This window comes from Amblyomma maculatum, chromosome 2 (assembly GCF_055883805.1).
Source record: "Amblyomma maculatum isolate TAMU_Amacu chromosome 2, ASM5588380v1, whole genome shotgun sequence".
NCBI classification, from domain to species: Eukaryota; Metazoa; Arthropoda; class Arachnida; order Ixodida; family Ixodidae; genus Amblyomma; species Amblyomma maculatum.
In genome coordinates, this window is record NC_139345.1 from 129072757 (window position 1) to 129097993 (window position 25237).

The following is a 25237-nucleotide window of genomic DNA, read 5'->3' on the forward strand; positions in this document are numbered from 1 at the left end:
TGCGTGATTCGGCGTTAGTGGACGTTAAATATAATAATAATTGGTTTATAGGAAAGGAAATGCGCAGTATCTGTCACACTTGTGTCTTTGGACACCTGAACCGCGCCGTAAGGGAAGGAAGGAAGGTGGGAGTTAAAGTGGAAAGAGAGAAAGAGGAGCCGTAGTGGAGGGCTATGGAGTAATTTCGATCACCTGGGGATCTTTAACGTGCACTGACATCGCACAGCACACGTGCGCCTGTGCTTTAAATTCATTCCGAGAGATTGGCAGCGTTATTTGTTGAAGCGATAGCTTCACTACGCAAGATTAAGCCATTGTCACCGAGTGCTTCCGATGACCTTCAACAGTTTCAAGATCAAGTTGGAACTTAAGCCCCACCAACTTTGGGGCTACAATAGAGAAGGGCGTCTGCTGTCGTATTATGATGTGACGCAGTATTATAGAAGGCAGCGTTTGAAACTAACCCCTCCAGACAAGATACTAGATGGGAAACAAGGACAGGCAGGTCACCGCCGCTTGCAGTGGGGGCTAGCCTGCCGCCGAATGTTTATCTATTGCAGGCCGTCATTGCACCCGCCACCGCTTCGGTTGTGGACGACGGCTGTTGTTGCGGCGCGCGTCATTCTTTCCCTCTTCCTATTCTTTCTTTATTTTCTCTTCTGTCTGCACGAGGCAGCGGATGTGGCTCAGCTACAGAGCCAGTAGCACGCCCGTGCATTTTCTTTTCCTTCTTTCTACAGCCACCACAACGGCATGGAGGCGTCTACAAGCAGTTGAAATCTGGTTTCAAATAAGTACATCTTTCCAGATTTTGAAGATGACCACGGCGGCTGCGTTTCGATGGAGGCGCAACGAAGTGGCATCCGTGTGCTGTGTGATGTGAGCGCACGTTAAAGATCCGCAGGAGGTTGAAATTACTCCGTAGCCCTCCACTACGGCTCCCCGTTCTCTTTCCATTTTCACTCCCAACTTCCTTCCTTCCCTTATGGCGTGGTTCAGGTGTCGAAGTGTGACAGATGCGGCGCCTTTCCCCTCATCTGAACCAGTTATTATTATTATTATTATTATTATTATTATTATTATTAGAGCTGCAGGATTTGCGGGCAGAGGGGCACCCTGAACCATATAATATGAATATGTTTGCATTCCCCAGGCAGGGCAAACAAAATCGACAGTAGATAAACCTGGAGGCTTCGATGGAAAGTCCAACCACGGAACACCAGCTACTAGTGGTTCGACTGGCTGAAGAGGCTGCGGAGATGAAGGGGATCTTGGGCGGATTCTCACCTGCCCCAGGGCGCCTCTCCTCTACAAGGGACGGCCTGGGCTAGAAAACATTGTTAGTTTGTAGGGTTTAACGTCCCAAAGCGACTCAGAAAAGAGCTTTTTATGTCGAACAAAAAAGTTGAAGCACGCCCCTATTCACACCAAAGGTCAAGCTCAAGGTAAAATACAAAGTCAAGGTCAAATGTCAAGTTTATGGTCAATGGCAAATGTCAACAACGAGTGGAATTGCTTAACGCGTGAGCAGATGCGTGGCAAGGCACGATCGCTGTTGTGGCTGTAGGAAAAAGAAAAAGAAAATACACGGGCCTGCTACTGGCTCTGTAGCTGAGCCACTGATTTAACGGATTTATTTATAGGAAGGGAAAGGCGTTTCACTTGTTTTCTGTGGACACCTCAACCGCGCCGTAAGGGAAGGGAGGAAGGTGGGAGTGAAAGTGGAAAGAGAGAAAGAGGAGCCGTAGTGGAGGGTTACGGAGTAATTTCGACCACCTGGAGATCTTTAACGTGCGCTGACATCGCACAGCACACGGACGCCTCTTCGTTTCGCCTCCATCAAAACGCAGCCGCCGAGGTCGGGTTCGAACCCGGGTACTCCGGCACAGTAGTCGGGCGTCTTACCACTGCACCACCCCGGCTGGGCGCTGAGCCACCTCCGCTGCCTCGTTCAGACAGAAGAAAGAAAGTAGAGAAGAAAGAAAAAGAAGAGAGAGAGAAAGACGCGTGCGCAACAGCCGTCGTGCCGCGTCCAACATGACGCCCATTGAAAAAGCATGCGCCGCTAATCGCTAGGCTGCTCGGCTCCTGGGGGCGGTAGATGCTAGTCGGAACAGCCCGCTTTCTTCGTCTCTTATGTCGTTTTGTCCCTTGCGGAGCCACCGTACCGAGCAAACCCAAATACGCGCACCGGCCACCGCTTAGGTGGTGGACGACGGTTGTTGCGGCGAGCGTCTTTCTCTCCCTCTTCATTTTCTGTCTTTCTATCTTCTGTCCGCACAAGGCAGCGGAGGTGGCTCAGCCGAAACGAAGTGGCGTCCGTGTGCTGTGCGATGCCAGCGCACGTTAAAGATCCCCAGGTGGTCGAAATTACTCCGTAGCCCTCCACTACGGCTCCTCTTTCTCCCTTTCCACTTTAACTCCCACATTCCTCCCTTCCCTCACGGCGCGGTTCAGGTGTCCACGGAAAACGAGTGAGAGAGTTACAGCGCCTTTCCCTTCCACTGAACCAATTATTATTAGGTGGCTCAGCTCGCTCCGCCGGGATGGTGCAGTGGTAAGATGCCCGACTACTGTGCCAGAGTACCCGGGTTCGAACCCGACCTCGTCTGTTGCGTTTCGATGGCGGCGAAGCGAAGAGGCTTCCGTGTGCTGTGCAATCAGTGCACGTTAAAGATCCCCAGGTGGTCGAAATTACTCCGTAGCCCTCCACCTTGGCTCCTGTTTCTCTCTTTCTACTTTCCCTCCCACCCTCCTCCGTTCCCTTACAGCGTGGTTGAGGTGTCGACAGAATAAAGTGAGACAGTTACCGCGCCTTCCCTTCTTATAAATCAATCAATCAGGTGGCTCAGTTACCGAGCCACTAGCAGGCCCGTGCGTTTTCTTTTCCTTCTTCCTACAGCCGCACTTCCTATAAATAAATAAATCAATAACAACCCCTTGTCAGTTCACGATAAAGAGTCGCAGGTGGTTGAAATTACTCCGACCACTATTACTCCGAGCATCATCTGGTCGGAGTAATTTCAACCACCTTTAATGTGCACCGACAGGGGGCGGAAGTGGTAGGGGGGCTGTACCTGGCCTTACGGGGCTGAACTTACTCCTGAGCCCTCCACTTCAGCACCCCTTTCACTTTTTCCGCGTTCACTCCCATCTACCTTCCTTTACGGCGCGGTTAAGGTGTCCGCAGAACAAGTGCGGCAAACATTGAGCCTTTCCTTTTTGTGAACTGATTGTTATTGACGCTAATGTATTACCTACTTAATCATATTTGCGGTCACTTGAACATCTTTCCTTGTCGCTATATCCTATGGTACCATTCCTTTTTCCAATATAACTCGTTCCTCTTTTACAGCGCCGACAGTCATGCCCACGGGAAAACCCGCCTTCATCGCCATACTATGCTTATGCATTAATAATAATACATTAGTTTATAGGAGAGGAAAATCGCAGTATTGACAGGAAGTTGTGAGTGAAAGCCGAGAGAGAGGAAAGAGGGGCCGAGGTGGAGGGCTACCGTTTAATTTTGACCACTCGGGGTTCATTAGGGTGCACTGATATACCACAGACCCCGGACGCCACTCTTCCTCCATCCGCCTCTCTCCGCTTCGCCTCAATTAAAACGGAGTTGCTGGTGGTCGGCTTGACACACGGGTACTCTGGCATAGTAGTCGGGTTTCTTAACCACTGCGCCGCGGTTGGCGGGGCGGGAAAGGAATAAACATAAACACTTGTTATCGTCAGCTATTTAGTGTTTAATTGCGATAGCAATAGTGCGCCAGGTTTCGGCCCGTCGCGTCTTCCCGGGAGCGTATTGGGAAGGGCCACGTTTGACCTTTAACAGCTGCGAAGAAGACGAAGATTAAGACGAAGAAGAAGAAGAACGCTTGCTCACCGGCAGTTAAAGCTTTCGCTCTACACTCGGTTCAGTAGCGTTGAAACCTTATTATTTATAGGTGGGCTGGTAGCTTACGCTTTCACGTCATACTCTTATAAGATGAGCTTAAGTTGCCCCGATAATGTACACCTTATACCATTAAAGCGTGATAGAGAAATAATGCAGCAAAAAGAAGCTACTACTGTTGCTATCGCAATTCAGCTAGGGTTAACAAGAGCTGATCCATAACTAATTTATATGTGTGTTGCGCAGCTGTCCATGTTGAGGGCAGCCAGCCTATTGGCGACTTATTTCAGTCTTGCAATAAATTAGGACTGCACGTCCTGGTCGGAGCTTGAGAGGGCAGCTTCCCATTCATCTTATGAGGGACCTTCAACTATATGACAGATCCTCCGCGGAGTACCATATAATGTGATCCAGCGTTGCCTGCTCACCCCACAAATGCTAGGAACAATTTCCTAGATCAGGAAGAATATTTGCGCATGTACACAGAAATTGTTGCTACGGTGTTGACAGTCGCCTCCACGCGGTGGCTCGATCTCGGCTCGGTAACAAATGCGGAAGAGGTAGACTGGCCCTAAATTCTCTGTAGTAAATAGTTATGGCCTAGTAAGTGTCCAGCGTCTCATTTCTCAAGGCGGCCGTGTCGTTGGCTTCTACGCCAGCGCGGCTCAGAAAAAGTCGAGCATTTAACTGTCTTCGTTCTCGAAGGTCCCTTTTCAGTAACGGCCAAAACATGATCAATCATCTTCGTACAATTTGAAATCTTGGTGAAAATGTTCACAGCTATAAATGTACGCACTCACGCGAACATGTGGAGGGCCACAAAGGAACCTCCAGGACGGATGATACCTTCGTAGGCGATGCCTGACGCTATAGCAGTCTCTTCAGCGCCTCAATTCTGCTCGTTAACTATCGCGGCTTACCCAAAGAAAACAGAAAGGAGAAACATTTAAATTAGGCTCAGTTTAAAGAAGTGGTAAATGCACAACTGCATTGTGCGCTGCTTCACCCAGGCTAAAGGCCGAAAACCAGTGTGCACCTGATTTTTTACAATTTGTGCATCATACAATGCATGCATAAAACCCGGCAATCACAACGCCGTAGTGTGGCGCCTGACAAACCAACACCTAAACATCTCGCCACCATTTGCCAGACTCCCTCGTTACTATTCTTTACACATCACAATCAGGAATGTAAAATGGCCTCCGAGGTCTTGTGCGAATGCGAAAATCCCGGATAACAGGAGTCAGCATAAGCGATGGCACTATGCGAGTGCTTCGCACGTTCGGTTGAGGCACAGGGGACACCACTACCTGCGCACCTGCCCAGAGGAAACGAGTCTTACCCGAAGACACCATTAGTTTGATATGTATGACCCAGTGATAAAAATGAGGTCTGCTGTTTTATTAGCTGTTATAATAGACGGTAACCATGCAACACACGACATAGAGTCAAGTTGGTCGACTGTATTGAGAGGGGTAAACAGTGATCGACTGTGAACTTCTTGGTTTATGTTGGAGTAAACAGGACGTTATACCTCGTTATTCACCGTGGAGTACCGAAAGAGCTTTTGTTGCTTTTATTGTTATTATGATATTAGAAGCAAGCATGGTACTTTCTCTACAAGATTCAGGCTGATGCTGCTACGTATCGTAGTATAATCGTTGACACCCCAGTATGTCTAAACATCGTACTATCCTCATCAGATATCTCTATAGTGTTTGACCTGTTGAGTTTTGTGCTCATTCCAGGAGCCGTCACCGAGTTTAGGTGAAACATGGAGCGACCGATGCTGCGAAGGCGTGTCTCGGCTGCTGCATTTCTGGGTGTGTCACTGGCCGCTTATTACACCGCATTCTCGCTGCATCGAGGTGCGAGCTATGTTGAACCAGGGCCTGTGGCAAAATCCGGCCTTGTTGGTGGACCTAACGAACAAAACGTCACAGGTAGCCGCAACGGACAGAAGGCGGCCCTGGACAGTACGTACACATCGAATACTTTCTGCATCCCTGATGGCATCACCTTGCTCAAGACAACATTGTACTCTTTCGAATACATTCTGCATCCTTGAGGGCATCGCCTTGCCTAACACAACGTTCTACTCTTTGTTTTGTTGTATTTTGTAAGGCACGATGACAAGTGAATACAACCGTAAATCATTTAACGGGGCTGAGAGCACAACTTCAAGTACGTGTTTACAGAGCGCATTACATATACATGAAGCTCGGAAGAATGTAGAAACACATTGACATGCGCAGTTGGCGCCTGATTGGCTATGTCTGGTACATTCTTTTACTTTGCCCTTCGCTCTAAGGCAAAAAACGGCCATTTCCAACTGTGCAGTCATTTGTCTCAGTTTGATGCAGGAAAAGGAAGCACATGACACGACGTAGTAATGAAAGCGGTGGGAATCAATAGCAATTGCAACACGTCACAAGTGGACGTGCAAACATTTTCAGATGGGATTAGTTGGTAAACCGAGTGGTATGGAGAAGGCATAAGCGATCGTGAGTACCTACAGTAGCACGACTGCCGAAAGCTGTGGTCGTGGAGTGGGCAGCGGCCGTTGCTGGTGCGTTAGGGCCACAATTAGCATCAAGCCCCATGCGTAATATAGAACGGCCAGGACCGGGCTCACAGATCACATTTCACACCTGACCGGCGACGGCTGAGGACGCACTGCGCACTGCGGCAAGCTCACTCTGATGTCTAACAGAAACTTCGGCACGTACCACATTCAAAGAGCTTGCTGGGAGCCGAATGCGTCATTGTAGGCTTTCGCGGAGAAACGCATCATAATATTCCGCGCTGAGGCGTTTGCAAAAGTGTTTTTTTTTCATGTCAGAGCTGATATGGCGCTGTCTAGTACCAAGCTTGGAAACTCCTTTGACATTAACCCCACCACCCTATTAATAAAAATTAATTAGCTACATTTACTTGAGTTGGTAATAAAGTAATTTTGCTGTAAATGACTGTCTAGTATCTGTTTTTGTAGTTAAAACTGAAAGCCGTCGCTGAATCGCGCGGGATAAGAAGGCGCCGTTTCAATTATGCCGAAAGCTGAATCTCGACCTCTTACCAAACATGTGCTGCTTAATATTGTGAGCGAATTATCCTTGCTTGATATTTTTAGCACGGAATATTGCAATTACATTGCATGTTTGCAGAGGTCGTCGGGTCCTCCACGAAACATACTCTAACTTTTACTGAAAACGCAAACATGACCCTAATCAGATTATTATATTAAACTATCTGTAGTAATCCCGATCGCCATCAGCTCGCGCGCCAACCCGAAGAGGTAGACGAAGTGGAGCCGGAGCCTTGTTGGCACTGCACTGTTGATTCGAACGCTACCCCCGTCGCTTTAGTTTGCAGACGTTGCTTACGGTCTTGATGCTCCAATAAACACTTTACACTTGGTGGAGGTGTCTCGGTCGTCGCCCCAGTCCTCCTCTCAAATTTCACCTTGGAACTTCGGAACCGCACGCCACCGCCTTCGGTCACAACCATGCAGGACGCTCCCAGCCAACCATCGGCGCCCATCCCTGCCACTCCTGCCACCATCTTCTGTCCCTGGGCACAACGCCCCCGTGACCCACCTTTCTTCAGTGGTACCGACAACCATGACGTTGACGACTGGCTGGCCTCTTTCGAGCGCGTCAGCACTTACAACCGCTGGGACGATTCCATAAAACTGAGCAACGTCCTCTTCTACTTCACGGACGTGGCAAACCTGTGGTTTCGAAACCACGAAGCCGATCTTTCGACGTGGTCTGTCTTCAAAAAGAACTTCGCCGATGTCTTCGGCCGTCATGCGGTACGCAAACTCCGCGCGAACAACGCCTCCATGCACGGCTTCAACTTCCCGAGGAAAAGTTTACCAGCTACATTGAGGACGTGGTTGACCTCTGCAAGCGGGTCAATCCGTCCATGCCCGAGCCCGAAAGAGTCACACATGTTCTAAAAGGCCTCACTGATGATACGTACTATATGATGTCGGCCAGGGACCCTGCTTCAGTATCCGACATTATAACCTTGTGCCAGAGGTTTGACGAGCTACGAAAGCAACGCGCTTCTACGCGGCGGGCTGCCGCACCTGCCGGCATTGCTGGCTTGGCACTGGCTACGCCATCTGTGGAACAGTCTCAATTTATGCAGAATATCCAAGACTTCATCCGCGAAGAAGTTGCACGCCAGCTGTCCCTCCTTTATCGATTTCAACCGACCGTCTGCACTTCGCAATTAGCGCCGGCCAACGCGCCATCCATCTCGCCGGCTATCCGCCAAGTTATCGAGGAGAAAGTCGCCGACGCGCTGCCTTCTAGTGTTCCCATCGCTCCTGTGCAAGCACCACTCACTTACGCTCAAGTAACCGCTGGAACGCGCGGTCCGCTTCCTACATCGTCTTACCAGAACGGCCCTGCATTTTATGCTCCACCTCGTTTCATGGCCCCTCAGTCTCCAATCCCTCGACCGCGACGCCGCATTACGAACCCATGGCGAACCGCCAACAATCGCCCAATTTTCTATGCTTGCGGGCTCCCGGGTCACGTCGCTCGCCTTTGCCGTCAGCGCCCGCTTCATCCTGAGAACACAGTCCGTCAGTACCACTACGATCCCGAGCCGCCCTTGAGCAACGTCTCTTCTGGATCGTCTCCACCTCGGGCTCAGTACTCGACACGCCGTTCGCCTTCGCCTCGCCGACGTTCAATTTCGCCGATGCTCCGGCGACAGGGCCCTTATGCAAGGAGAAAACTAAATGCCGCAGTTCCGGAGGCAAGAACTGCGCGTTTGACGAATTCGTTAAGTCCTCCGCCTTCTCCCACCAACGTCATTGGAGTGTTCGTAGAAGTTTTCCCGTTCTTGCGCTGGTGGATACAGGTGCTGCCGTTGCCGTAATTAGTGATGCCCTTCGCCGCAAAATTCGCAAGGTCACGACGCTGCTTTCTGCCTTTTCGCTTCGTACGGCCAGTTCAGAGCGCATCGCCCCTGGGGCAGCGTGCACGGTACGAGTTTGCATCAAAGACATTACGTATCTCGTCGAGATGGTGGTGCGACTGCTCCCACGACATCATCCTCGGCTACGACTTTCTGTCGACTCACAGTGCTGTGATTGAATGTGCCCGTGCTGAAGTTGAGCTTTCCCCTGTGTGTAATGTTTCCCTGTGTGACCCGACTGTGCGCCCTGCTAAACTCCTTGTAGCTGCAGACACCGACATTCCTCCCTTTTCTTCTGTTCTCGTTCCCCTTATTTCGACATCTGCCCTCCCTAGTCCTGTTCTCTTTACGCTCAAACTCGCCTCCGCCCACCGTAACAGCCTCCTTCTTCCTTTCGCCGTTCTAGCGATTTCTGATGGCAGCTATGTCATCTATGCTTCCAACCCTTTTCCCTGCCCAACGGCTGTTCTTCGCGGGGAGTGCCTCGGCTACATTGAAGAGCTGGACCCTGATCGCACTTACATGTTCTCTGAACCTGAAGTTTTTCCTCATGTCGCTGCCCTGACGTCTTGTGCTACTACGAGTGATGAGCTCCCTGTCGACGCCCTTCATCGAGCTATCGCAACCGACCTTCCGTCCGCCCAACGGGACCAAATATTCGCCCTCCTTCAGGGCTTCAGTGCATCTTCTGACGTGTCCCAGCCTTCCTTGGGCCACACCTTGACCGTTTCTCATGCAATTGACACTGGTCCTCATGCTCCCCTGCGGCAGCGACCATATCGCGTGTCGCCCACTGAGCGCCGCGTCATTCGTGACAATGTCGCCGATATGCTTCAACGGGACATCATACGACCATCTCATAGCCCTTGTATCTCCACCGTAGTGTTGGTGACGAAGAAAGATGGATCCGCTTCTGTGTGGACTACCGGCGTCTAAATAAGATAACCCGCAAAGATGTTTACCCATTACCACGAATTGACGACGCGCTAGATTGTTTGCAAGGAGCGGAGTTCTTTCCGTCGCTAGATTTGCGCTATGGCTATTGACAAGTACCGGTGGCTTTCGCTGACCGCCCGAAAACAGCCTTCATCACTCCCGATGGCTTGTATGAATTAAATGTGATGATTCGGACTGTGCAACGCCCCCGCCACCTTCGAGAGAATGATGGATAACATTCTCAGTGGGCTCAAATTGGAAACGTGTCTTTGTTATCTAGACGACATTGTCGTTTTCTCGAAAGATTTTCCTTCCCACCTTCTGCGCCTTCAGCGTGCCCTTACGTGCCTTACTGAAGCCGGCCTACCGCTCAACTTGAAAAAATGTCACTTTGGCGCTACCAAGCTCACAATACTTGGTCATGTCATATCCAAGGATGGCGTTCTACCGGATCCTACCAAACTTCGTGCCATCGCAGACTTCCCCAAGCCCACAACCTTGAAAGAACTTCGCAGTTTTATCGATCTATGCTCGTATTTCTGCCGTTTTATCCGCAACTTCGCCAGTATCATCGCCCCTTTAACGCAACTTCTCGCCGGAGGCCCGAACCTCTCCTCTTGGTCACCAGCCTGTGATGCTGCGTTCAGTACACTACGCCGTCTACTGGTCTCTCCCCCTATACTGCGCCATTTTGACCCTGCCTGCTCGACCGAAATACACACTGATGCAAGCGGCGTAGGTCTGGGCGCTGTTCTTGCTCAACGGAAACCTGGATATTTCGAAAATGTCGTCGCGTACGCTAGCCGTACCCTCACGAAAGCGGAATCGAACTATTCTGTGACCGAAAAAGAGTGTCTGGTCATCATATGGGCCATTACCAAGTTTCGTCCTTATATTTGCGGTCGCACATTCTACGTTTTTACCGATCACCACGCGCCCTGTTGGCTATCCTCCCTCAAAGACCCCTCCGGCCGCCTCGCCCGCTGGGCGTTACGTCTTCAGGAGTACGATATCCACGTCATCTATCGATCTGGACGCAAGCACACCGACGCTGATGCCCTTTCCCGTTCACCGCTTTCTAGCGACTCGACGGCTGGCTTTGTTTGTGCCTACGATATGTCGCCGCTCAACATTACCAGCATGAAATCTGAGCAGCAGAATGATCCATGGATATCCTCCCTCTTAACATTCCTGTCTACGCCCGCAGAGCTGTCTCCGTCACGTGCACTTCGTCGTCAGGCCCACCACTTCGCCACTCGTGATGGACTTTTATACCGCCGCAATTACTATCCTACAGGGCGAAAGTGGCGTCTCGTGATTCCGCGACATCTCCGTGCTGAAATCTGCGCCTCTTTCCACGCCGATCCCCAATGCGGCCATGCAGGTGTCATGAAAACCTATTCTCGACCGCGTATGAGATATTACTGGCGCGGTATGTACCGCTTCATTCGTCAATACATCCGATTCTGTACCGCCTGCCAACGTCGCAAGAATCCACCCCCTCAGCCAGCCGCTCCGTTGAAGCCATTGCCTTGCCCCAGCCGCCCTTTTGACCGTGTCGGTATCGATCTGTATGGCCCGCTTCCGGCCACTTCGGCTAAAAACCGCTGGGTAATCGTAGCCGTTGACCACCTAACCCGTTACGTGGAAACATCGGCCTTGCAGTCTGCCACCGCACGAGATGTTGCTTCGTTCATTTTGCATCGCCTCGTTCTTCGTCACGGCGCACCGAAAGAATTGATCAGTGACCGCGGACGTGCGTTTCTTCCTAACACTGTCGAAGCGCTCCTCAAACAGTGCCAGATCATTCACCGGAGCACCGCAGCGTATCACCCCCAAACGAATGGCATGACTGAGCGATTTAATCGCACTCTTAGTGACATGCTAGCCATGTACGTTGATAGCGCTCACTCTAATTGGGACCAAGTGCTGCCTTTCGTAACGTACGTCTACAATACGGCTACGCAGACTACGACCGGGTTCTCTTCCTTCTTTCTTTTATATGGTCGTGAACCCACCTCCACCATGGATACTATCCTGCCCTACCACCCCGACGCTTCAGAGACCACTGTACTGTCTGAAGCGCACACATTTGCCGAAGAATGCCGACAATTGGCGCGCTCCTTCACAACGGAGAACCAGGTTCAACAATAGCATAACCGTGACCCTACAAATCCAGCGCCTTCATATCCCTCAGGTGCCCTCATTTGGCTCTGGGTGCCTTCCCCAGCACCCGGCCTCTCATCCAAACTCCTATCGCGCTATCATGGACCTTACCGCATTCTAGAACAATCTTCTGCCGTCAATTACGTAGTAGAGCCCTTGAACCCATCTCCAGATCATCGCCGCCGCGGCCGAGAAACTGTACATGTCGACCGCCTCGAGACGTATTATGATCCCCCTACCCTTTCCTCACCATGAGTCGCCAGGATGGCTCCTTTTCCGCCGGGGGTATTGTAGTAATCCCGATCGCCATCAGCTCGCGCGCCAACCCGAAGAGGTAGACGAAGTGGAGCCGGAGCCTTGTTGGCACTGCACTGTTGATTCGAACGCAACCCCCGTCGCTTCAGTTTGCGCACGTTGCTTATGGTTTTGGTGCTCCAATAAACACCTTACATATCAAATATCTGCGCACACAAACAAAACGCGTGCTCTTGCAGAGTAGTAATTACTTCAAAGGTTTAGATGTCATTATTGTGCGTGATTGAAATTGTGCTTTCATGTTTTGTTATAATTAGAGGATGACAAGAAATTAAAACACTATGAACATAATTTATGGGACCAAGGGGGTGGGGAGTGATATAAGTTGTCACCACAAGTCTCCTATTGAACCAAAATGGATCATGTTACTTTTACTAAGTTCAGTTGACGGGAATGGTTACCATAAAAATTTAGAAGTCATAATACTACACAGTTCCACGTGGGAGAATTATTCTAACGTCATAAGTGCGTTTAAAGAGAAATGCAACGCAGGTGTCGTCCTTATTGCAGTGTCCACATGGTCCGGACTGCCCGATGGAGGGACAATAAGTCCCGCAGAATTCTCTATGACGAATACATGAGACAAGGATTGGCTCTAGAGTCGCTACATAACCCTAGGGTTAATGTTACTTTCAGGAATATGAAGTATTAATCACACTGAAAGTAAACTATAATAGCTAGATAGGAACCGGACCAGTGGCTTATAAGTTCCGAGTCAGACACGCTCCGCCTAGACTGTATGAAGGCACATTCGTTCGACTTTAGTTGTGGGCTATGGGTTTTCGCGTAAATGAAAAATAAAACAGAGCCCGTGTCTCTGAAGCAATCTAAAGAAAAATTAGCAGCATGCTAAAGAACTGTTTCCAATCATTATCATACAGTCGTACGGCAAAACAAACACTAGGAGCACCTTTTATACGCACTGCAAGCGCGCCATCTGCGGGTTTCCCTGTGGGTGCCCCACGTTGATTTTCGTGGTAGAACAACGAACAACAGCGCCAAAAGAAGCTTTTCTGTGACACGAGGCCATTACACTACATCGTAGAAAGGCCCACAGCCGTCTGCAGTGTTCATATAATGCTCTTGCATCATACCCTTCAGGTTGTAGCTTAAGGATCTGCCAAACATTATGCTGCATCTGCGTAATTGCTCACAGAAGGCGATGACAATCGGAGCGGGATTTCTTCCGTCGTGATGCCCTGTTCTGTTTGGCAAAGGGGCAGAGCAAACGGTGAAGCTCTTGCTCCTTTTTTCAGCCATCCGAATGTAAGAAATGCCTGATTCAACTGATTTGTTCCCCCTCGAATGCGTAACTACGCAAAATCAGGAAAAACTAGGCGGGCGAATAAGTCGAAGCAAGCTTGACGAATTCTAACAAATGGTGCAAGCGTCCATGTAACAAATGTAGACAATGATTTTGGCGAATGAGTAATGAAGTTCTTTAAAGTGTTCAAGTTAATTACGTACCTGAGTGTGGCAATTGCCATATCACATTCCTTTGACCGAATAACGTATTTGCGGAGGTAAATTTACATACCTACCAGAGCATAATTTTAATCAATAATATCGTCATAGTCATTGCGATTTAAAGGCATCAGTGGGGCATCACATTAGGAAAAGCATAAGTAACGCAGAAAAATAATATATCGACGATCAAAACAGATGCATAAAACAGAGAAAAGGCTCAAGTACAATTTCTCTTTGAATGATAGAGGTGCTGTAACCAAAAGAAAGAAAAAGTAATATTTTATGATGTAGGATGAAATGTCATACATTCTTTGTATCTAAGAGGGTCACGTTCGATTACAATATTTTCAGCAAGCTTGCTCTATTCGTACATTGCAGCTAGTAAAAGACATTAGTTAAAGGCGAGAAGCTTAATTTCTGTTATTCTGTCTGCGGTCTTGTATAAACTTTGATGGTGTGAAGGTTTTAAGTACAGATGATATCGCACCCTTAATGACGTGGTGGGGTAATATCCACAAATATTTTGATGCCATTTCCCTCTCACTAAAGTATAGTTCCCCTGTTAAGAAGAAATTCTTGCAGCAGCAACAGCTCATGTGTGCCCAAAGTCCTTTGAAATGATGATGCGAGTGTCTTGCCACGCGTTATTTAGCATGTTGCGATTTCTTTGCACGTTGTTCCACGTCCCTATTTTCGCGCGTGTGGAGAAGTTTTATATTAAATTGGCTAGAGAAGGTAAATTGTTTTTTAATTTCAATACAAATTATCCCACAACGAATGCTTTTTGAATGCACTCAAGCGTGTTCTTTTTTATTTATTTTCACATGTGTTGTATTTTTCGAACCATATTCTGCCGAGTATTGCGTTTCACCGTGAGGAGAGCGGCCTACAATGTTGACGAGGAAGTGTAGCGGTGACGGACCCTTGTGTACTGAGTTTTCTAAAATCGCCCGGTTGCACCGGTGCCTTCATAGCTGTGAGACATAATGTCCTAAAGGCAGGCCGCTAAGTGCTCTACAGGCTTATAGGCAAGTGGTCCCGGCTTTATCATCGCCACTTCGTTTAATCAAGCGCAGCCATTTCCGGACACACAGCAACCATGAAACACTAAATCCCCTGCCCTGATGCTACTCCTCTGGTAAAATTTGCGTTGGGACTGAGATCAGGAAAACTACTATTTGAGAACCCGTGACCTGCTATAATGACGATCATAAGCTGAGTGCTGTTCTGAAAATACTGAGAACGCAGTCAAGGGATTAGTTTCAAGCTAGTATCAACCGGCTTGGCAAGAAGCGTGTCAATACGGCTAAGCTCCCCATAGGGAGGTAGGGATGCGGAAAACAAATAAAATAACTCAGCGAATGGTTTCGGGGAGGGCAACAAGAAAGCTAAGTCCGTGTACTCCGTTGATGCATTCTGAACTATGATGCTACAAGTGTTGAAATAAAATGGCGTTTTTCTCGATACCACTTTTTGACACATTGTTTAGCTCTGATATGAATTTTGACAAAAAATACCTCACTGAGTGCGCTGAATATTTCTCAATAAAATGCTTGAAACAGCGTGAGGCTGAAATTTGTTTAAGTGTTTAAAGCAATATGTCCGAAAAAAGTTGTGGGACTTGTCGGTCCCAGTATATGCGAATGGATCAACTATTTTGTTTTAAATCTAATGCAGAAGTTTATTTTTAGGTGGTTCAAGTTGATGTCAATAATGTTTGGAATTGCTATGGAACATATAAAGGTAATACTGCTCCTCGTTTTTAGGAAAGTCATACAGAATTTTTACCGTAGGTCGTCAGCAGCTGATGGCCTATATAGGTCCATAAATGCAACGAATGACATGGACCGAACACTGTGCGCTCCAATGTGGACCGAAGTTTTCTTTAGTCAGTAGGATCATAAGTTGTGGTCGTTACGTCACCTTCAGTTCGTAGTGTTTGCGAGTCCGGTCAGGAGCGAGAAATCAGGGTGGCTCTTGAGTTGCAACCTAGTCGCAGCCAGGCGGACTGGACAAGGAACACACTTCCCGTGGCCAATAAGATATAGGGGGCACGGACAATTTAGGACGAAGGTGATGAGGGACACCCTGAAATCAAATAAAACACTTCACGTGACCACATTTCCAATAAGTTTCTCCCTGTGTGCTGTGCCATTATTGATCGAACATCAGCCTCATAGGCTTTGCCGGGTTTTAGACAGAGGCGCGCGCTGGTAAGGCTGAAAGCTTTAGAATTCCGCTCGCCGAAAAAACATGCAGGGATTATTCATAAAACGTGCTTGTTTACAGTGAGAACGTCAATGGGCCACCAGACAGTACCAAGCGCGGATGGGTGAATAATTTACACAGGGTGCATGACGACCTGATAGCATAACACATGACTGCTTTTGCAAGTGCACTGGCAGGTAGCAGGGCACGGCCATGACGTATCATTGTGGCTTGCTCGACAGTAAAACTTACCTCCGCATCGAAAGTTCGGGGTTGCACAGTAAGTAACATGGGGGGGGGGGGGGGGGCTAGAACAAAACACCACTGTGGAGTTTAAACCCGTCACGTGGACTTTTGGTGCCTTTAGGATTGGAGTTCGGCCACCCCGGGAAGCTGTTGATGGCTCCCCAGACTGAAATTTTGAAACGAGGCTAGTGCGTGAGCCCGGTGGCCAGCGACAGTTATAGTCAATCTCGCGTACCACTGAAACGAAGAAGCAGCCATAACAAAAAAAAAAATACTTCGGGGCAGCTTTCAATTCGCCCTTAAATGGTAAAGCAAATAACTTTGTCATATATATTATAGGTATCATTGTACTAATGTGCGCTAATTATTGCGTTACAGATTTAAGTAGATAAATGTTTACGAAAGTTTTATTGCTGGTCAAGCTTTGGCCTATTTTGAGGCATTTGCTATTAATGCTTGCGTAGGGAAATGCGTGATTATCTCCATATGAGCCCTCTTATGCATTGAAACGATTATCTAGACAACGCCATACACTGTGTTGACTGCAAAAACTTGAACGGACCCGAAGCAACCGGCCAGAATATTGTAGGCGAGAAACGCCAAAAGAAGGATATTTATTTCAGCCCTAGAATGCGTTTCTGCACTAAAGCTCTAAAAGTATTTGCGGGGAGAACCGGATGCCACTACTGTAGCAGTCCACTCTTTTCTTTGTTAATTTAAACAGCACGAACAGGAACACACAGGACAAGATAAAAGGAGGCCACAGTACAAGCGCTGACTCACAACTCAGCCTAAGGCTTTGCTCCACCCAGATAAAAATAAATACGACGAAAACGAAGCAATCACGCGAAAAAACCACTGGGATCACCTGCTTACACTCCATCCTCTCTGCTCCTCCCTCCCCTCCCAATTCAAAACTTGAACTTAGAGTCTCAGTGTATACGAGAGCATCTTAAAGATTGCCGAGTGCTAGAAAGCATCTCATGAGCGCTCCATCAAGCCGCTTGCGAAGCGAAAAGCTTCACTACGCTCGTTACACCGTGCTTCGCGTGAGCCGGAGCTCCAGATATGCCACTTCTGAGCATGCGCGAAACCGAGTAACGTCATGCATGGCGCATGTGGCCGCAGACGCCGCTGCCGCCGCTGACTCCGTCGCCTTACCTTTCGAAGCCGCCGCTTCTCCTTTTCACCACCGTTTAACCTTTCGCCGCAGCCGTGCGCAGTGCGAATTTGTAAGGGGGGAGGGGCGTTTATATAAGGCGCGCTTGCTTATAGATCAGGGGCAGACACTCGCCATGGGAGAAGAAGAAGCAACAGTCAGACGGCGCTGAAACGCCGATTCAGATATGGTAGCTGGGAGTTGGCTAAAAAGCAGCGAAGATATGAAAAGCGCAAATCTAGACGAGCACCTTTTCGCTTCGAAATATCCACGCTTAACCTTAGCTAAGCTAGAGATAATTTTTTCCCCTTCCTTTCTTGTTCCCTCCTTCTATCCTGCCCAAAAACGGGGACAGGGAGTCAGCAGAGAAGCGAGGTTCTGCATGTCGGAGCCAGTTTTATAGCGAAGGTCCTCATAGCCCTATTTAAAGATCAGGTTTGCGTATAGTGTCCTTAGGAACAGGTGAACGCCAACATTCTTAGTCATTACATAACGCATTGACTACACGACCCTATTTACCCTGGATAAGTTGACTGGAATAGCTAACGTACGTAGCTTTGACACACATTTAGCCAATCACAACCCTGGTACTCCTTTGTGGTAGAAGCAGATCATGAGGATTTTCGACTGCGTGGTTTGGGCAATTTCTTAGGCATGCTAGTAAACTAACTCCATACCGTCGGTAGCAGTACGGAGCACTCCGCATGATTAGTTGTCTTTTGTGTTTTTCAGCAACTGTAATCTTATACAACCAATGAATCGGAAAAGCGATCCTGCGGTTGGGGATTTTGGCTGCCGCATTTATGGCACTGACATTGATAGCTTATGTCACATTCTTGCTCTATGACGCTGGGAACTATACAGAGCCAGCGCCAGTGGGGATCTCATATTACGCCGGAGGCCACACAGCGCACAAAGGCACTGGAAGCAGCGGCATACTCAACGCGGCCACCACAGGTACGTACGTGCTAGCCATTCCGGCATTCTTCTTTCCTTTGGTTCAGAAATAACGTCGATGAAATGGCAAATTAGACCGTCTTTGGCTGTGAGCAGAAATACACCGCATGAACTATAAAAAGAAAATTGATGCCAGTCGGAAGCCTATATGCGGTATCAGACCATTACATCGAATGGGCACGCATTAAAAAAAAATGGATATTTAGGCAAGACCATTCACACAGATAGATTTCGAACAAATAGCCGAATGCCCAATTATGAATAGCAGAATATCTGACCGCGAATGTAAGGCTGAATGATGTTTACCAGATTTCAAGAGAAGATATGACTTGTCGCTATGTGAGGAGGTACTGTGCATTGAAGAGCTTTGGATTATTAAAAAGGTAAAACGCATTATCCCTGAATTAGTAGACGACATAAAACAGACAATGCACAAAAATTGTTCAGTATTTTCAAGTTGCTTTTTCGATTGCTGCGACAGTAGGAGTGCATGCGCTATGTTTAGAGCCCGATAAACTAGAAATTTTCTAATATCGGCGCTTAGCGAGCACAGTCAGCCACAAACATTCTCCTCGCAGATAATCCGGCTGGCGACAGTTCTTGGACCGCATTCTTCTACCGCAAAAGGCGTGATGGACAGCCTGACTTGCCGAGGATTCTCTTTTGGACCAAAATTTATGGCAGTTGGTTTTCAGATTTAGAGAAGGGAGATCCTGGCCTCGAGAACAAAGGTTGCCCAGATCGCTGTTACATCACAAATAACCGTCGTGCGTTGAATATCTCCGACGCTGTGGTTTTCTACGGTCACGACCTCGACCCTAGCAGCATGCCGAAACAGCGGTCTGCGTTCCAGAAGTGGGTATTCTGGTCCCTCGAGCCTCCTTGGCACACTCCTGTGGACAATTTCAAAGACCTCAAGAAAACTATCAATTGGACATTCACCTACAGGTGAATTATGGGTTTGTTTGAAGAAGGAAATAAGTGAAGACAGCATGTTATCTATGCACATTGTAGAAGTTCATTCAAGACAAGTGTAGCTGTAAATTTTCACCATGGTAGTTTACAACTGGTCTGCCAGGTATTTCGTGGCGGCCGTGGACCCTTTTGCGCCCACGCTCGTCACGCACTCTTGGTTAGGCTTTTAGGTCTCTTGAATTTCGTCCTGCTAAACTGTTGCTTTTCCTCCCGCTAAGAAACTGTTTAAAGGCGGCGGGCACAATGAACGATGAATGTTTAAAAATAAACAAGTGCGTTTAATTCTGAGGAAATGGAGGAAGCATCCATGGAAGAATGCAAAGAAGGGCTAGTGTTGGCTGTGAGGGAAGTTCTCTGCCACTTTTAAGCGAACAGATTACGATACAGTTTATATATTCACGTATATATGCTTTACATTATTGGCTCCTTGGTAGTGGTGCTGTACGGACATTGCCTGCTGTGTTTTTACAGTACGGCATTCTTTAACACTGTGTTTAGCGTGGAGGAGCGGTTACTCCATCCCTTTTTGGCGCCTCGTATACCACGATCATCTAAGAAAAGCAAAGCACAGTACGAACATATCGAACTCACAAGTACAACTTTCCTTACTTAGTATAAGAAAGAGGGAAGTTAAATCTAGACACAACAGGATTAATTTAAAAAACGAAAATGTTTACAAGAGAGTTTATCGTACTTTCCTGAGGGACCGTTATTAAGTTCACCAAGGATACACAAGAAGTTTCCTACCTACAAATGCTTTAGAGCAAGCATCTTTGCCAAACAGCCACTCGCTAAGTTTTGGTGCACAAGTGTGTCCACACATTCAACCTCTCACTCCTCTTTGTTAGCAAATTTCTTAGCGGTCCCATGCTTCTCCCAACATCGTCTAGAGATAGCACGGAGTCGAAGGTGTTGATAGCTGGAAATTAACGCCTGGAAAATGTCAACTTGGGAAACGCTGCAAGGCTGTTTTGTGAAAAAGCATGATCGTTTAGTGAAGTGGATTGAGAAAAACTTCAGCTTAAATGTGCTACAATATACCGGCAACAACTCAGAAGGACATGCGAGTGGTAAAGATTTGTACGCCAGCTGCAGACTCGAGCCTTACTACATGATTAGTTCGTCTTTCTCCGGTTTCGTGATAGGGCGTTAACTTTTCATGCCGGATGGTCAAGTTGCATATTCGCACTTGTGCTATGCGAATGTAAAATGCATTTGATATCTGACTCCATGTGTGCTTGCATCTTAAAGTGACCAGGAGGGTAAAGCTCTGTCCATGACCGTACTGGGTCCCGTACTGGGTCGTACTTTTTTCTTCTCGGTCCCGTTTTCGCCGTGAAGATGCCGCTGAACTGCCTTCGCAGAGCTGCTCATGCAATATGTAGTACAATTTCGAATGATTTCACTGGTATTGCAACAATACAATCACCGATATGTGCTTAGTGGACGTTGACAATGTCCTTAAACTGGTTCAGTGTGCACTGGTGGTGCACGAAGAATATCACCATATGTGCTTTAGTGGACATTGACAATGCTCTTAAAACTAGTTCAGTGCCTCCCTATGTCTTGTTCAATTATAATTCTGGAACGCCATACAACACTGCACCACAGATCATGCATTTTTTTGCTTTATAGGTGACATATAAATCGCAATATAGCTCTCGCAATGTTTACTATAGATGGAAACAATTTCGCTACCATACATGCTGTACAATGTTCCTAGTGAGCTGAAGAATTACGTAAGCTGACACGAAATCACGACATGCTGAAAGACAAACCAATGACAGCTATTGGGACAATCCACGGCACAGGCCGGTCGAAACTCGATCTGACGATAAGGTTCCAACAATGATATAACTGTACAAAATTTAGTTAAGGTACTTAGAGAGGCCGTGCTTGATGATCAAACATCGCCCTTTAGTCGAGAATGGCTCTATACAGAGGTGCCGAAGAGAACCAATTTAAATATATATCTTTTCATTGAATTTCATAATATTTAATAAAGACGAGGGCGTGTCTTTTCTCCTCTGCCTATTGTCGTCTCAGTTTTCGCAGGAAACTGCGCGAACGTGCACATATATAGCGAGAAAAAAGTATTGCTGTCAATCTTTATGATTGACGGACATTGTATATTTAAACTAAGATATGAATGAGAGAGGGTTTTTAGAACGGTACATATGTTGTATTAGCACAGAGGTTCGAACCTTCTTTGTACTGAGCTGTACGCCTTATGTGAAAAAGTTAGAGTTAGAGGTGGTTTAGGTCTCAGCCAGCCACAACGTGTGGCTTGTAATCATCCCTAGTGTTGCCCATCTCTCTAAAGTAAGGCCCTTTACGTCCTGCTGCTTAAGACGGGCGGGACTTCCATGAACGCCGCAGAAGCGAACAATTTGGGCGCCTACCTCTATACTAAAACCTGCAACTTCATATTAGGCTTTTCAGCGCGGCGCGCGATATATACTCAGGGCCAAATTTGAAAAGCCACAATAGGCGCTACTGTTATTTAATGCGACTGAAGGGGGGAATAAGAACAAATATTCTATGTCTATTTCATTGATATGCTTTCTGCTTTGTCACTCCATCCGCAGGCTTGATTCTGACGTTTTAGACACCTACGGCAAGGTCATAATCAAGAAAGCTGGCCGTGTGGTGACCCCTATGCATGTCATTAAGCGACTCTGGCAACAGAAATCCAAGATTGGTGTCTGGGCAGTCAGTAACTGCAAAACATCGGGCAAGCGGGAGTACTTCGTAACCGAGCTACGTAAACACATTTACGTCGACGTATACGGCGAATGTGGTGACAAGCGGTGCTCTCGCAAAAGGGAAGCCGCCTGCTACCATTATTTTGCTCGAGACTACTACTTCTACTTGTCCTTCGAGAACTGCATCTGCAAGGATTACGTCACAGAAAAGCTCTTCAAGGTACTTAACTACGATATCGTCCCCGTGGTGTTCGGTGGGGCCAACTACAGTCGTGTGGCGCCACCTGGTTCCTTCATCGACGCCTTGAGCTTCAGGTCTCCGAAGGACCTAGCGCTATACCTTGTGAAAGTGGCGAATAACTTCAGCCTCTACAGCGGCTACCTTAAGTGGAAAAGCAAGTACGAGGTGAAGCCGTGGACGTATTATACCTACTGTGAACTCTGCCGGAAGCTGCACAGCGACTCCTTCAAAGAGACGTCGGTGGTCGCAGACCTACTTCACTGGTGGAACACTTCGTCGCGTTGCCGGGTCTGGAGCAGAGATAGTAACACCTTGAAAGAGTAATCGAAAGTTAATTTAGTGGTGCCTCATCATGATAGGTATATGTTCGCTGCAAGGCAGTGGTGAGCCACGAAATACACTGAGAGACTGTGTAGGTTACCATTTCTAAGTAAGGCGAAGAATGGATCACTTTCTTCCGCAGAGTAAGAACTACTTTTAAGGACATGAGCTTTCATGAAAGCGCACGTGTTGCAAGTAGAAATAAGGAGTGGTGCGCATAGATTTACACGAGATGACTGCTCGATTAATGTTGAAATGCTGATTGTTAGTATACCTGCCAGAAATGTTGGAGCCCTCGAATGGGCTGCGTGACACCAGGTGCAGATGTTAAAATGGTTCTAATCGCGGTGCGCTATACATTGAAGTACCTATGTGCTTTGAAAAACTTTAAAGGTCCTGCAGGCCATGGTTGGTCAGCAATACGTGCGAAATCAATGAATTAATATAAAAGGTATCATGGTGTACAGAAAGCAGCCATGTCACAACTGTGCAAGGAAAAAGTTTTCTTCCAACTTGTACTTCACCACAAGCATGTTACAATAGTAACTCGCAAAAGGGAAGAATTCTCAGTTTATCATGTATGTTTTTGCATATAAAAGCAGAATAGAAACAAATCCTGCGGAAATGTGATGCGCAATTTTGAAATTACGTGATTGAATTACCTTACGGGGACAAGGAGCTCGTACACGGCAGCATATGATGTTAAGGGCATCCGGAGAACAGCTCGAGAGCATTTGTAGCCAGTGTCAACTGTAGACGCCAGAGGCTATACTATAGCCCTGCCTCGATCTCGATAGATAGACGAGTTTATTGAATTGTATGAAAGATCTGGCCTTAGTTAACGGCCATCGCCGGGTCCTGCGCTGGTGCTTACAGAGACGTAACTGCTTAACTCTATCAAGGGCAAATAAAAAATAAAGCGAGTTTGTACATCTTAATGAACATTTAAACTGTTGGCTATTAGACCCGCCGACGTGGCTCAGTGGTTAGTGTGCTCGACTACTGAAACCAAGGATGCGAGATCGAATCCCGACCTTGGCGGCCGCTTTTCAATGGAGGGGAAAGACAAAGTACGCGTGAGCTGCGCAATCTCAGTGCGCGTTAAAAATGCCCGGGGGGTCAAAACTTCCGGAGCCTTCTACGACGGCCTCTCATTGTCTGAACCGAAGGGGTAGAAGGAAACGAGTGTGCGCACGCCGCAGTCCGAGCATTCGTCTTCCGGGATCCTTCCTCATTGCATTCACATGACCACCGCGAGATACGGTAACACGTCGGCTTAGCGAGACTATTCTCAGAAGCTGCTAAAGGACTCGATAAATCAGAGGAGTGCCGCCTTTGGCGGTTACGAACGTTGTCCTACAACAGCCCAGCTAGACTGCCTGAAATTAGTTTGTGTACTTTCTCAGCGTAATGCACATTTTGCGGTCAAAAAGCAGACCTTTTCCATATGGTATGGGTTTGCCACGAAAACGAAGCCATGCTTCCTAAAAAACAAAACACGACGACAGCGTCACGAAGGCCTAGCTGTCACCGTGCTGCTCATCCCCTTGCCCTTCAGCACCCTCACCGAGCCACCCAAGTGAATCAGTTAAAGTTTCAACAACTAATTTCTTCCGATTAACCTCCCTGCGTTTCCTTTTCCTCTTCTCATCCTCCTCCTTCACCAACTAACCATTGCGTTTATTTAGCGAAAGCTACACTACTGTAGGTTTTATAGCCGTCGGCGTGGCACTGTGGCACCATGGCAGGAGTTGCCAACTTGGGTCTCCGGTTTCACATGGGACGGTAATGTCAGAATCAGCCTGCCAGGATCCTGGTTGGTATTCAGGTATAAGATGCTAAAGCACGTTCATATGATTAAAGTGGGGCTTTATCTGTCGGCTGCTAGCCTACGCTATCACGTCATACTGTTAAAGGCGGAGCTTAAGTGTCCCCTTAATTAGACGCAATAAACACCCTTACCCCCACCACCACTTAAAACGACGGTAAGCTTTGGTGCGTTCAACGCGACGCTGGTTGTGTTCAATGCAACGCTCGGTCGCCCGCCGAGAACGTTTTCACTCTACACTTGGTTTAGCAGTGTTGAACCCCTGTGATGGTTTTATTAGAGCGCACCTATTTGGCGCTCGTTCCTGGGTTTCGCGTCGGCGTCGGCCTCGTAACCAGCGCCTCCCCTCTTTCATCCCCCCAGTTCGAGCCGGCGCTTGGCAACCGAAGCCTCGCAGGAAGCGCGGAGCAGCCGGAGAACACAAGGAAAGGAAGGGGGTTTGGGGGGGGGGAAGGGGTCGCCGGAGGAAGCGCTAGCAGCGACTGTCTGATGCCGCTGCCGCCACTAGCGAGTCAAGACAACGTGACCGCGTAGATAATAATAATAATTGGTTCACAGGAAGGGAAAGGCGCAGTATCTGTCACAGGAGTTTGTGGACACCTGAACCGCGCCGTAAGGGAAAGGAGGAAGGTGGGAGTTAAAGGGTAAAGAGAGAAAGAGGAGCCGTAGTGGAGGGCTACGGAGTAATTTCGACTACTTGGGGATCTTTAACGTGCGCTGACATCGCCCAGCACACGTACGCTTCTTCGTATCCCGTTCCTCTCGCTCGTAACGCGTCCCACGGCTGTGACAACCTCGCGAGGCACTTGTATAGATCTCGTCTTTGAGAATCAAGCATTGGTGTACCAAGTCGAACATATATCAGTCTATTTCT

The 25237-nt window shown here is 48.0% G+C and overlaps 1 protein-coding gene across 1 annotated transcript; it reads left to right on the plus strand.

Annotated features, from left to right (window-relative positions):
- Positions 1-5678: 5678 nt before the first annotated feature.
- On the plus strand, positions 5679-22538 carry LOC146199839 (alpha-(1,3)-fucosyltransferase C-like). The gene is made up of 3 exons (XM_084592204.1): positions 5679-5880; positions 18872-19241; positions 21857-22538. Exons 1-3 carry the CDS (start codon positions 5679-5681, stop codon positions 22536-22538), a joined length of 1254 nt encoding a protein of 417 aa, XP_084448330.1.
- Positions 22539-25237: the final 2699 nt, after the last annotated feature.